The sequence below is a fragment of the Ambystoma mexicanum genome, chromosome 10 (genome assembly GCF_040938575.1).
Source record: "Ambystoma mexicanum isolate Mex_15411 chromosome 10, UKY_AmexF1_1, whole genome shotgun sequence".
Taxonomy (NCBI): Eukaryota; Metazoa; Chordata; class Amphibia; order Caudata; family Ambystomatidae; genus Ambystoma; species Ambystoma mexicanum.
Genome location: NC_090932.1, coordinates 298190538 through 298205261, shown reverse-complemented (window position 1 = coordinate 298205261; position 14724 = coordinate 298190538). Strand labels below are relative to the sequence as shown.

General features: G+C 42.9%; 1 protein-coding gene across 1 annotated transcript in view; it reads left to right on the top strand.

The window, feature by feature from the left end:
• MYO7B (myosin VIIB) overlaps positions 1–14724 on the top strand; it is a 1466289-nt gene that overhangs the window by 1123302 nt on the left and 328263 nt on the right. The window contains exon 37 of the mRNA XM_069617875.1: positions 10041–10198. Coding sequence (XP_069473976.1) covers positions 10041–10198 — 158 coding nt within the window. The remainder of the gene's footprint in view (positions 1–10040; positions 10199–14724) is intronic.

Here is a 14724-nt window from a genome sequence, read left to right as displayed (position 1 = left end):
GTATTGTAAAAATAATGATTTATTATAAATACATGTAGGCCAAGATAAATCTTGGTAAAGGTTAGTGCTATCACATATCATATGTGCATAATTAGAAAAACCAACTCAATACCTATGGTATACAAACCAAAGTATAACCTTATTTAGATTACAATAAGCAGTCATGGTGAGTCAAACCTATAACACATTCATAATGGCATTAAGCTATTCTTGGAGAGTAAAGCCATGTTAGTTATACTTTCAGAATAATATAAGAAATTCAAGGGCAGTAGACCCTATTGGTCATAATATACAATGTTATTCACTTTCAGAATCACTTAATTAGACTTAATTAGAAAAACACTGTTACAAGTAATTTTCTTCTTTTTTGAATGGATACAGTTACACACCAATGTTACTTCTTAGAACACATTTCAGAGAGAGTAACTTAACTTGTATACTACCGAGAGGGGCCTAAAGCTACTCAAAGTAAGTATACATACAGTAAACTATGTTAGAATACACTACAGCAATTCAGGGATAGCACAGCCCAACAGGTGAGTAATGTATTATGTACCACACACAGAGTGACTTCAGTCAGACAAGTAAAAGTACTTGTTTGACTTATCTCAGCAAACTTACAGTTTAAGAGGAGCAGCAGCTATTCAAGGTCAGTAAGTAACCAAATATACTTGTCAGAAGTGTATTATACAGTTCGAGGCTAAGTAGGAACTTTACGACTATTTTAGAAGTGCTCTAAAGCAGTTCAGAGAAAGCATAACCCAATGATTTAAGGAAGACACAATGGGGCTCATTATGACTTTGGTGGTAGCCATGCCCTTAATAAGGGCATGGCTGCCACCAAAACCGGGTCTGGGTTCCCTGAATGGGGAATTACCGGGCTATTCCAAGTTTGGAGGGCCCGGTAATTCCTCCTTCAGGGAACCAGGGCCCGGACCTTCCCCATTCCCATTTGAGCCCCCGTAGGGCTCCATGGGAATGGGTGCAGGGAGCTAACAACGGGCCGATTACGACCGGCCCGTTGTTAGCTCCCTGGTCCCCTCGCGTGACCCAGTAAGGACGCCTGGTTTTACCAGGCGCCCTTACCGGGTCCCACGAGGGAACCTCGTAATGAGGCGGAATGGGTTTAACGGGTCCGCCTCCATTAGCGGCACCCATTAACCCATTCCGCCAGGGTCGTAATGAGGCTCAATGTATTTCAAGACAAGTGAGGAACCTCATATACTTTTAATAGGGGCTACAAGCAACTCAAAGACAAGTATTAACTCCAAGACTGTTTTAGAAATGCACTAAAGCAGATCAGGGAAAGAAAAACCCAATAACACACATTCAGAAGAGCACGCAGCTAATCAAGGTGGGTAAATCCTATTGGAAGGCTTTTACACTTATTCACTTTAGAAATAATAAAACTCCACCAACTCTATTACTTTTTAGAAGTGTGAACCACAATTCAAAGCTAGTAAAATAACTTCTATACTTTTTAAAGGAGCAACAAGCAGCTTAAAGGTATGTATAAACTTTTAGGCACTTTGTAACTTATTGTATTCAGAGATACATTTACAGCATTAACTAATTTACAAGTAAGCACTTCTACACTTGTTATAATTCCCTGACAGACGCCTTATCATCAAAGTCCTTCCCTAGTCTATAGCATGAGTTTTCTCAGAGGCAGACGAGGGACCCTAATGGTCTAGAAGCCAGCTGTAGGCAGGTCAGGATAGGGTTCAGGTGCAGGAATGTCGGAGTTCCAGAGGATATCTTCTTCAACAGGTAAGTATTAGCTCCAGGGTTAGACTTCACAGAAGGCTCCCTATATGCGTTCCAGCATTAGGCCTGGGCGAATGGTATGGGCAAATTCCCAAACACTTGTATCACCCACTCAGCCTCACAAGATTCAAACAAGACTTAAGGTAGGTATTACCCAAGCGAACACAGTACCTCAGCAGAATGAAGAGCTTCTGAGTGGATGCTTTCAGGATGCCACAGCACAGGATCCGGTCCTTGGGTGTTGGTCTGTAGACTGAAGAAATGGACACTGAAGAAAAACTGGCAGCAGTCATGGACAGCGGAGGCCTCCAGCAAAGGATTCTTTATAGCTTCTCGTGGCTCTGTGGATTTGGCACCCTTTTACAGGTACCTTATGAAGAACGAATATCACTGGTCGGATTCTCTGCATTCTCTCGGTCCTGCAATCAGATGAGGGGACTTCAGGGATTCAAATCGTGTCTCTGGAGGTCCAGTAGGAGTCCACCAAAGTTTTGGGCGAAATCGGACTTCCGAACTCAGGCTTGAGGTGCCCTGGTATTGGGGTTTTGCAGCCCAGCAAGGTCACAACACGTCCAGGGATGGCTTGTTTTGTGTATCTTCACAAGACTAGTGGATCTCACCAACCAAGCTTTTGGGTAAGAATCGTTGCATTCGGGACCCGAGGTTGCTTGGAAGGAAGGGTTACATCAGGCTCAGGTTACACAGCAGGCTCTCCGGTCGCTGGAAATGGTTACAGACATTGTTTCCTTATCTTCCTCCTTGGATTTGGTTCCAGCGGTAGACAGACATGTCAGCAGCTTCCAGGATCAGGAACTACAGCACAACTTCTGCAAACTCTCCCTGCAGAAAGGGGTGGTGTGGCTGTCCAATCAGGACAGCCAGCCTCCCAGTGGGACCTGGTTCCATTCATGCAAGGTGAAAGACACAGGGCTGCAGAGTTTTGGACTCCTTCCTCGCTTCATTCTCAGACTCTCTGGAGCCTCGACAGGGAATACATAGGATGCCTGCCGAAGACAAAACTTCAACCAAAACCATTTCTGCCTAGAATGGCAGAAGACCTCAGAAACAACAAGCAAATGATAAATGTCGACAAAAGAAAGGGACCCACCATTCTAGAAGAATGGTGGCCCTCCGTTGCATTACCGTGGCTGATATGACAGCCTAGGAGTAATAATGACTAAAAGTCAAAAAGTAGTTTCACTGCTACCATCCATTCAAATTAACTTGCAATTGTACCGTAAATGTTACCAGGTAAGTAAGAAAGGGGATACAGTGTATCTCCACAGCACTCCAAATAAGGTGGGGTGTGCTGGTTCGGTAAAATAAATGTAAAGGGGATGTAAAACACACTTTACCCCTTTTGGAACAGTAGTTCGCCCAGGTACATCAAAGAGAATTCAAAAAAGGGAAGCCCAAAGGGGCAACCCAGCCTAAGCCCAAAAGTTATAGGGAACTATAAATCCAAACACGCACTATGGAGTGACACAAAAAGGTCACCCATGAAAAGATTAAAAGACTAGATGAGAGGGGAAAAAGATTCCCACTCACCTAGGGACAAGGTACAAAATTTACCACGTCAAAGCAAAGAGTTCTGGGCTTGACACAGGTCAGGAAGATTTATCATAAATAAGAAAATCTTACCTAAGACACACCTCAGGGGCATACTCACTATTTACAGGCATGAGACAGGCATTTCTCTTATCGCCTTTACTTAATGCATTAGCAATTGAACCGTTGGTTATGGAAATACAAACAGATGACGGTTTGATAGGTATTACCAGGGTAGATAGTGAAAATCGTATATCACTATATGCCGACCAAGTGCTATTAAACATTGGTAAATGTGTTCTTCCAGGTTTATGCACTATTCTCCAAGAATTTGGTACGGTAACAGGATACAAAGTTACCTGGCAAAAGTCAGAGGCAATATCACTGCAAATAGATATACCTCGGGTTCCAGGATGGGTTGCCCCGTTCAGACTGCAGACACAGGCGATTAAATATCTGGGAGTGCGGATAAGTGCAAGCTTTAAAGAAGTGATCCGCCTTAACTGCCTGCCTATGTTAATCAGTATCAAGGGGGACTTTACCAAGTGGAACATTTTGGCACCATCACTTACGGCGTCAAATCAATGTGGTAAAAATTAATACCTTGCCCAAACTGGTGTATTTGGCACGGGTGATCCCGTTACCTCCACAGACATTGATGATACAGGATATCTAAAGACAAATAGGGAAATGTATATGGCTCCATAAGAGAGCGAAGCTCAACGTTACAATACTACAGGTGGGAAAAAGCGATGGAGGGCTTGCAGTTCCATCTTGGAGGGATTGTCTGGTGGCACAGATGGTCTGGGTTAAGAGATGGTTCAATGACGAAGATTTACCAGCTGGATGCTGGCATAGCTTGAGCTAATGCGCCCATAAACACTGCAGGAGATTATTGCAATACCACGCAAGAAGCTACTGAAACATATCAAGTCCCATCCCATGCTAGGCAATACGATACGCCAATGGCACTGAATGCTTTGATTGACAGGGACAAATGTAAACAACACCTTTGCATGACTCAGCATACAGGCAGTATTGTGTTTATGCTTGTGCGACTGGATGAAATTAAGACAGGAAATGGACTGGGCGCGATCCAAATTATGGATCTGTATCACAGGGACACACCATTACCATTCCTAGAGGTCAGAGATAAAATGGGTTTAATGCCTAATGCGCTAGTTTAATTAATGAGGGCACACACCTCTTATGCCACACACACAAGAAACATGTTGCCTTGCAAATCTGAACTGATCAGAGACATTGATGAGTTCCCTAGGATTAAGGTATTTTATACACTGCGTATCACTAATAATTTAGGGAGGAATGGTATACTTGCCACTAAATGTGCAGAGGATCTAGAAATCCCAATAGATACCAATGATATATACACATCATACACACTTATTAATACATTATCACTTAATCTAAAGCACAGGGAGATACAATATAAATTGGTGCAACGTGTAAACTATAGTCCAACCAGGCTATGTAGTATGAAACTGATGGGAAATCGTGAATGTTGGAGAAGATGTGGGTAGTTGGGTACAATAGGACACATATTATGGACATGTCCACAGATTCAGCCGTTCTGGGCTGGGCTATTGGCAAAAATATCTCGAATACAAGAGTCGCCCATGACAAATTCACCCAAAACCACATTTTTGGGATTTGGTATAGTGGAATGCATGAGGATAGCATGGTGAGAAAAATGGTACATATCATGTTGTTTAGAGTTCGAAAGGCTATTATCCTCAGAAGGAAATCGGAAATTCCCCCGGACCAAGGGTTATGGGGAGATCTCCTCTCTAAAACTTACATATGAAAAGAAGGCATGCAATACAAGACAAATGACACCCCAGGTGTTTAGGCTCTGTGAGCCTAAACTTATGTGAAACGGTAGAGACCCCTGTGAGTCTGCCCAACATTGAGAATTTGACAGTAACTGGGGCACGTAGAGTGAATAAGTGGCTCAGTATTTGTTGTGAAAACATGCACATAGATTGTAACTTCAAGAAATGCGCCTAGATGCCTTTGGGCCAGGTGCGCTATATAAATAAATAAAATACAAATACAAATAGATCTGGACCACATGAGTAACCTAGTAATGGATGATGAAACGCAAAGGGAGAGGGAGTCGTGGAACGTTGTCCCAACCACATATGTAAATGTTCGGCTGTCCCATGTGTATTATGTAAAACAGTAACATTTAAGTACAGAGGACTGTAGATGAAAGTAATGCCAGATGGATTCGACTTGGATGATAACACTGTAGAAGATACCTTTGCCATAATGTAAACGCTTTTAGTTGTGGGATGGCGGGAGAGAAGGAATAGGTACGTTATTACAATCCATAGGCTGTTGCAAGTGCATGAATGTGTGGCAATTTTTAAATGGATAAACTTTAATAAAAAGATTACATTAAAAAAAGCTTCATCATATACTTAAGTTCTCTCACACCAGTCGTACAGTACTTGTCAAATACATTTATAATATGGGTTGCATGCAGTCTACCCTTTACTGTGAAATGATACCCTGCGTCTTGGCAAGCAACCTCAAACAGATGGATTCCCTTTTTGCCACTTCTAATATGCTTCAAAGTAAAGTAACTGCATCTTTCTAGTCTCATCACAGGGTGGGAAAAGGCAAAATTAGCACTGTACATGCACAAGCCTTTAGCAATACCCAACATGTTGCTTTATATATTGACCTGCAGATTAAGCATTCAGTACCACTCCCTACATCGCTCCAGTCACATATTGACATACCATCTTGTTCTTAAGGTTATAAATACATGTAAGTACTTCATGACCACAGCTTTGGTACTGTAGAGGTTTGAACACTTGACTTGAAAAGGGATCAGATATTGGAACTGAGTTTGCACCACACTATCATTGTTTTTTTATACGTTAGCTGTTATGGCTGAAATCGTCTAAAAATGGCCTTTAATTAAAACATAAAATTGTACATCTTAATCAAGGAACGTAGATGTGGCAGCGGCAACTGGATATCTGTTCAACCGTTTGTGCCACGGCCCAACAAGGCTGAAACTTTTTTGGGGATGCTCGTGCAGAAGTGATGTGACCAACCAGTTCGGGTTGGACTAACCCTTTTGGGATGGGACCAAGCCTCATTTGCATATGCTCTTTCCCCTTTTCTAATGGCTTAATAGGCGAAGACAATGGTCTTGCGGGTTGCTCAGAGCAATGCCAGAGATTACGATTAATTTGAAACCATCCAGCCATCACCTCTTTTGTTTTGGTCTGCTTTGTGCTCCTACAGTACTTTCTTGAATACAAAGCGACCACTTGTCAAGCGGTGTCAGATTACCAAGTGACTGCGAATATGCAAGGTAATCATGGTACCATTTATTGCTGTGGCACTAGATGTCTCTCCCCCTTTAATTAAAATTGAATTGAAGTCCTCTGGCGTAAGCAAGAGAGGAGGGGAGCTCAAGGTAGGCAGTGGTGTTTTCTAAAGGGGCTGTTGAGCAGCGACTATCAAAAACAACCATCCAGCATTGGCATGCTATGGCAGAGCTTCACCTTCAAGGCCTGGATTAGCATTTTTCTGGGCAGCCATACCTTTTTATTTGGGGTGCACTTCAAGGTCAAATTACCATTGAGGGCTGTTACCGGATGGCACTAGAGAGCAAGATGAGGGAGTAACAATTGTATGAGTTATAGTACAAGCATCAGTAGAAGCACAATGTCCCACACACAAACAATATAATTATTAATATTGTGGAAAGAAATTGAAGGAAAAAAGCATTGGTCACATATGGGTGGACTAATCTTTGAAAAACTATTTCGCCCGATGTTATTCATTTATCAGTAGTCCTATGAGTTTTTCGATGCAAATCACCTCCTGGCAAATTATTGGGGCATACTGGAAAAAAAACATCTGTAGTAATATTTATAGAGGGGATAGATAATTAATTAAATTAGATACTTCATTGGGAGAATCAAACCCACAGCTCCTGTGGCTAATCACTTGCCATGCTAGAATTGTAACCTGTGGTTCACCAATGTTGATAATAATGCATGCCTAAATGCTTGTGTGCCTGTTTGACGCTGCCCCCATAATTGCAATCTAAAATGACCTTCATCGTTGATTAGCTGCGACTTCTAGCCTGAGATGCAGTGTGGGAGGTAGGAGACAGATGAGCATTGGGTAGCCACACATTTATTTTTAGCAAACGGGGAGTTTATTGGACCATAAAATAATGTTAGCATCTGCTGGAGTTGTCTGGATAAATGAGTGTTTTGTGTTATGTACTCATTTGACCAGTGCAAATTATTGTTTTTGGCTGATCACTTTCCAAACTAAACATTGCGTAAAAGGCCGTCTAGGGGGGCTTGTGACCTTTTCGCACTTGACCATTACCTCTAAGCCATTTCCAGCTCTCCCCAAATATGGACGTAAACAATTATGTATCTACTATATGATATCTGTATATTGATGATAATTTTATGTGGCCTGAAACAGTTAATTTACTGGAATAAAAATCCAAGGAGAGCATTCGTGATGTGGAGTTTTATTTAGGGGGGGATTATTTTGAATCCCCACATACTAAGATGCATTTTTTTTTAACAATGAGGAGAGTGAAACAATAATAATAATTATATTAAGAGCATTGATGAACTCTGTATTACTTTGTGTAATATGTAGTGGTTTAAGAATGCAAGTCCTGTTATGCCCTTAATGGAGAAATGAACGTTCAGAGAGCTGTTGTACGTGTGTGAGAGGGGACAGATGGGCATGGGATAGCCACACTAGAGACCCTACTTAATATTTGATTTTACGAAGTCCACTGGCCACTGAGAAATGCTGTTTTTGGCTGTTTGCTTGGGATGAATCAGTCATTTGAGCTAACACAAAATATTAAAGGAGAGCACCAGTAATGACAAGTTTGATCTTGGTAAATAACATTTTGAAAACTCCATATATTAAGATTGTGTATTAATAATAACAACAAGTAGTTGGAATACAACAGATATACATGCTTTTTAACCTTGGGCAAATGGCTGTAGTGAAAAAATAAAAGGAGATCATTAGAGATGGGGCTTGTTCCAGCGCTTTTGGCTGCTTGCTCATCCCCCTCCCCCAACTCCCTCTTCCACCGCGGGTGATTGTTCTAACCTTTAGCCCATCAAAGTTCTTTACATTTTATACAAAACAAATGTAGGGTCATGCTGGATTTTCCATGTGTATTGTGCTCAAACAATCGTACCCTCATGTTCAGCACCCGCTCCCCCACTGTTAGACTGCATATTAAGTATTACTTGCAATAAATGTAAGTTGTGTTTTGGATGCATTTTGAGCCTGTGTATGCATGCAAACATTCCATAACAACCAAGAGGAAATGCAATGCTGAGTTAATGAGGTAACAGTGATGTAAGCTTGGGCACAGAACATGGCATAATGAGGGATCAAGAAAAATGATCAATGGGAAAAACAGTTGCTATAAGAGTATTCCTCCCCATTCAGCCCATTCAGTTACTAAAACCCTTTCTCAATGATTGCACAATTGAACATCATCTAAAGATTCTCTTCTTGGGTACTAGTTGGTCAAGTTATTTTGACCGGTTAGTGGTTCCAAATCTACGGGTAGCATGAGCGTAGACAAGCACAAGCTGCGTCTAAAACACAGGTCACTTGGGTTTGTATGAAGTTTCATGGTAGAGGTGTTTTCACTGCTGCTGGTTGTATCTTCTGTACAGCAGCAATGAGTGACACAAACACTGTCTTATAGATGACATCATCATAGGAACTCACAACCTTGGATGTCTCTGGCAAGACTATTCACCGAAAGGCTCCACAATCCAATGATAAATGGAGGCTTGATTTTACTGTATGTCTTGGGCTACCAGAAAAGTTTCATCTTGTTATATACAAACAGGTTGTCCAAAAACATAGCCTTGAGTTTCCTAACTGGGCAGAGATGGAACCACTAAAAAGAGACAGCACTCCTACTGAAGTTTTATTGTAAGCCAAAAAAGGTGAAAGTAAACTGTAACTATGTGTGTATCATTCAGTGAACATCACAAGCTGTTTGTAAATACAGGAAATATAATCATTTAGGACACATTCAAAAATCTTGAGAACTCTCTTGATTTGCTACTTTGGAGAGATTGATCGTGAAATTAAGTGGAAGGGAAGAAGTATTTCAGGAAACCAGGGGAGAATATCTTGAGATATATATGGCTAAAAGAACAAATCATTCCTCGACCAATCTTAATCATGATGTCTATTCTACAAAATAATATTCTACTTGCTAAACTTTGAGTACATGTTCAAGTTACTATTGATAAATGAGCTGCTCTGTTTCACAATTTATCTAACATTTTACGTCTCATAATAATAATAAATTATAAATGAACAAATTAGTATTATAATTACATATTAGTCCTGAGAAGTAGTGTTTTAATGTGAGTAGCGTGTTTATGGTTGGAGCTTACTTTGTTTTGCTGATTGTTTTTATGAAACTGAACTCTGGCACTGAAACGTTTGTGAACTTTACATTTTGAAGATAGTAACCTTAACGCCATACACTTTTTGGTAATCATCAGACCACTCTCTCTTAGAGGGAAATGGCTCAGAATCATTCTGTCAATCTAAACCATCTAATCTTATGTGGAAAGACTCCATGTTTCTGTTATCCTTTGGCATTAACAGTATTTATATCAGTACTGATCTGCAGTTTTCCTTTGTATCCTTCGCAGGCCACCTGACTTGGGATCCGTAACCAGGACGATGATGCAGAGGCCACGGGAGAAAGGAAACTTGTGGTCTGTCTCAAAGGAACCCTTGAAACAGCCACTGCTGAAGAGAGTGTGTGCGGACGTGGAGCTCAGAGATCATGCCTGCCAGTCTTTCATAGATATCCTTTTACCAGCGTTAAGCTCACAACTCCTTGGCAACTGTATGCTAACACATAATAATGTAGGCATAAGAGGGAACTACGGCGCAAGTATTCTTTGTTTACTTTTTTAAAATTTTGTTTTATTGTATTTGGTTAATATTTAACCTTTTAAATCCTACTGGTAGGCCCCAAAGAGTCCCTAAAAAACTAGATAATAAATACAGCTCCTTCAGTATTGAGAACACTGTTATCACAGCATCTGCTGCAGTGAATTCACTAGGAGTTTACCTGAACTCCACCCTTTCAATGAAAAGGCAAGTCAGCGCCATCTCGTCATTGGCTGCACTCACTACTAAAATCATAAATGCAGTGAAACCCCACCTATCGCCAAATAACTGCCTCAACATTGCCAGAGCCACCATTAGTGCAAAGTTAGACTATTGCAACATTCTACTTCTAGGCACTTGGGCAATAACATCAACAGACTTCAAACTGCGCAAAACAATGCCCTCAGAGCTGCCCTAAGTATCCCAAAGAGAGATCACATCTCCCAGGCGAGGAAAGATGCCCACTGGCTCCCCATCAAAGAACACATAACATTCAAGGCCCTCACGATCATTCACAGGTGCCTCTCTCAGACTGCCCCAGCCTACCTAGAAGAAAGAATACACCAGGCTCCAGCCCACAGACCAAAACGAGACCAATACTCTCCCCTACTCTCAGTCCCAGCTTTTAACAGAGCCAAAGCTGGCGGCACTAGCTTCGAAGTTCTAGCCCCAAAAGCCTCGAACACCCTCCCGTGTAGCTTAAGAAACGTATAATCTCTCACACTGTTCAGAAAAATGCTAAAGACTGAACCTTTCAACTATAACGCCGAACATATTGTCTCAAACTCTGTTCCTCTGTAACCTCTGAACGCCCTTTAACAATGTTCATTAATTCTGTGTTCTCTGTTTTTTGTACTATTGCTTTCAAATGTTTTGCCCTAAAACCTGCTAAGTGAACATTCTGTAACAGCGCCACGATGCCTCTGGGCCGCTGGGTGCTTTATAAATCCAAATAAATAAATAAATGATGTGTCCTGTGGACATTTAGGCTGTCAATTTATCACATAATTTGACATAGTAACAGAGATGAAAAGGGGTCTAATTCACGCCTGTGTAAAAAGTGTAGTTTATATTCATTCAACAGTAATATGATGAAATAGAGTGCATTCGTTTATGGGAACCCAGTACATTGAAACATAGAGTAAGTGAGGAAGAAATGAAGGCAAAGTCTGTTTCTTCGGAACTCGAGAAGATTTAATTTTTTGTAAAGAGCCATTGGACACCAATTCTAGTAACTGCTAAGCAGACAACAAGAGCGTTTGTGATGGAATTTATTCTATCATTCTAGTCTTCATGTACAGTGGTGCCTATGAGGAAACCATATTACTGATTACTTCTTCAAACAACAATAGTGCATTTCACAAGGAGGCAAAGCAGCCTTGTGAGTATTGGGACAATGGGGATCATTACGAGTTTGGCGGTACAGCAAATAAGTGGAGGTAATACTGTTTACCTCTTTTTTCTGCCACACCGCCAAACTACATGTTTGCCAGTAATACTGCTATGCATCACATAACTTTATTTCATCGTGGACACCATACACGTTTTTACAAACACAAATTATATCCATTTCAAAATATGCCCCCCACAATTCATGGCAGGGGGAGATTTCAAACAAAAGCAAGGTCGGGGCATCATACATTTGCTCTAGACGATCAAGGGCTTCTCCATATAGTTTGTGGAGGTAATGGATGAGGAAAAGGCCCTACCAGTCTTTCCCCCAGGGGGACAGCATTTGCTCCCGACAGAACTAGATCTCGGAATGGTAGCTCCCGTGGGTAACGACTCAGTTTAATAGCCGTGTTTGCCAAGGGACTGCATACAGTATTGTAGTTCAGCATGTCCCTAACCAATCTGGAGTTTCTGAGCTCTAATTCCACAATGTCAATATCTGAGACAGCCTCACTCATTTTGGTAATCCTGGTACATTCAACGATGTCGTCTGCATTGATGACATTGAAGCCCCTCACATATTTCAGCCAGTTTAGGCACTTATTAAAGAGGGCTGGCTTGGATTGACGACGGTCATTGGGCCTAGTTGAATTAACTGGGGGGGGGGGGTTGTCGAGGCTTGTGCCCAGCCGCCATTAGGCTTCTTGAATGGTGGTTTCAAGCTGGGGGCGCCTATCTGCCCACATACTGGGAGCTTGCTTAAAAAGGTGGCAAGGTAACAGGTGTCACATTCCACTTAGGAACAAAATTATGCAATGACCCTTTTCTGCTATGAATGTTAACATTCACGGGCCTAGCTATATTGCCACTGTGAGGCCCATAGCCCTCCAAGTTTGGCTGAGTGGGGTTGATATGGGGTTCTTGAAAAGAGAGAGCATTAGCCCTCTGGTCCATAGCATTGTTCTGACACTGAGACTCCAACCTGGTTAGTTGATAGTTTCCCCGCTATTTCACGTTTACCCACAGCTTCAATCAGGGACAATAGCTTAGTTTTAGTGTGAGAGAGTTCAGACAGGACAGTAGTGCAGGAGCAATGACACTCCTTTGGCCCTTGGCCATCCTCCCCATTCTGCACCTGTGTGACAGGAGACATTTTCGCAGCATCTGTTGCTAAGTTTGATATACTTTCCTGCAGAGCTGAGGCAATTGTGCCTGGTGTACTTGATCTTCCAGCGATCTCACCACCTCTCCTCAGAATTGTGTCACTCAGCGTGGGGACAGGGGGATTAGGAGCAGAATTTGGAGCCAGGGCTAGTAAACTAGAGGCATTTTGGTGCCCCCTGTGGTGTCGATGATCAACCTGTGTGCCTTTGAAAGATAAACAGCTAATGGCGCCGCATCCCCCAGCACTCTAGGCCCAGATGAATGTCAGGTGAAGAAGATGGGGGGGAGGGTAGATGTTTCTAAGGCCATGATAATATCAGAGGAAGCTGCCGTAGCTCCCTCTCTGAGTATGAGATCACTGATAGTGGTGGGTGGGCCCAGAAATTGATGTACCTCATTAATGAGCAGATGGGCTCCACCAAAAGAACTAGCTGAGTCTGAGTTCTTACAGAGTACTAAGTCAGCGGCTGGTGTGGGCGCGGGAATAGCTAGACACTGGATTTGCCTAGTCCTCTAAGGGTCATTATTTTCCGTTTGGCCCCCAAAAGAGGGCCAGGGCCCAGACTGGGGACAAAAATGAGAGCAGATTCAGAGCCCGCCTCAAGTTCCTTGGCATCTGTCTGAGTAGGAGGGGCTGGCATAGTGGTGGTACTAATGAGTACAGGCACAATTCGAAAAAGCTTGGTGGGAGCACACTCGGCTGTTAAGAAGGGCTTAGTCAGCCTCCCCTTCAGTGGCGGTACGATTTACCAATGGGTTTCTGAGAGGTTTTTTTCCCCCTTCCTCGCAGTTAGGGAGATTTGAAGTATGGGGTCAGGGTGCCAAAGAAGTGTAGAGATATTCAGCAAGTGAGAAAGGTGCAGTGCCTCTTTACCATTCTTGTTGGTCCCATGCCGTGCAAAACCGTTATATGGTATGGCAGGGCGGGCGGGCTCCCTCGTTTTCCAGCCAGCACACGCCCTTCTCTCCCCATGAGCTTCACCCTCGCGGGGAAGCCGGGGAAGATTGTGGCATTCAGCAGGTGGGCGGGGCGTAAACCGAATCAGCTGCAGCAAGGTTCCAGAGCTGGTGAGCGGGCCGCCTGTGGGTCGCAAACACCCTGCGCCATTGACTCCCTGTGAGCTTCTACTACTACTATGCCTTGTGAGTGTTCAGAACGTTTAAATGCAGAAGGGGAAGGGAATGGGATAAGTGCCGGGTGCTCATGGGTGAGCAACAGGTGAAGTGCAATGTAGGTTAAGTGCGAGCCTCCAAGGGACGAGGGTGAGCCGAGGCAAGTGCTGAGGATCGACAGAAGCTGGGGAAATTCAGTGTGGGAGGTCAGGGCCCCGAGGATGCATAAGGACCCTGAACACCAAACAAGCAACTGTGAGATTAGCAGAGGGGAGAGGGAGGGAAGGAGGAGGTAAAGTGGAAGGTCTTGAGGATCTTCTGGAATTCAAGAAAGTCCTGCTCAAGACAAAGAGGGAGGGGGATGCTGTTCCAAAGAAGGGGGCCAGCTGAGGGAAGCGATCAACCTTCTGCCCTCTTTTTAGCGAAACGCTTTTCACAAAAGGAGTTGATGCCATAGTAGCGCAGAGGTCTGGAGGGGGAATATTTAGTAAGAGAGAGTTGCAGATAGTGTGGTCCCTGGCCCCAGACAACCATGTGGATGATACAGAGGGATTTGAATTTAATTCGCAAAGCAACCGGGAGCAACAGTGGTAATACCGGCAAACATCCCCAATGGAATCCTATGGACTCCATCAAATGGGGATTTACACCGGCAAACCACCACTTGTAATTAGGTGGTATTACTACCAGAGGTAATACCTACAGTGGTAATACCTCCAGACCAAGTGGCGGTATCGGTAATTCCAGTTGCCAGTATTCTGTTGGATT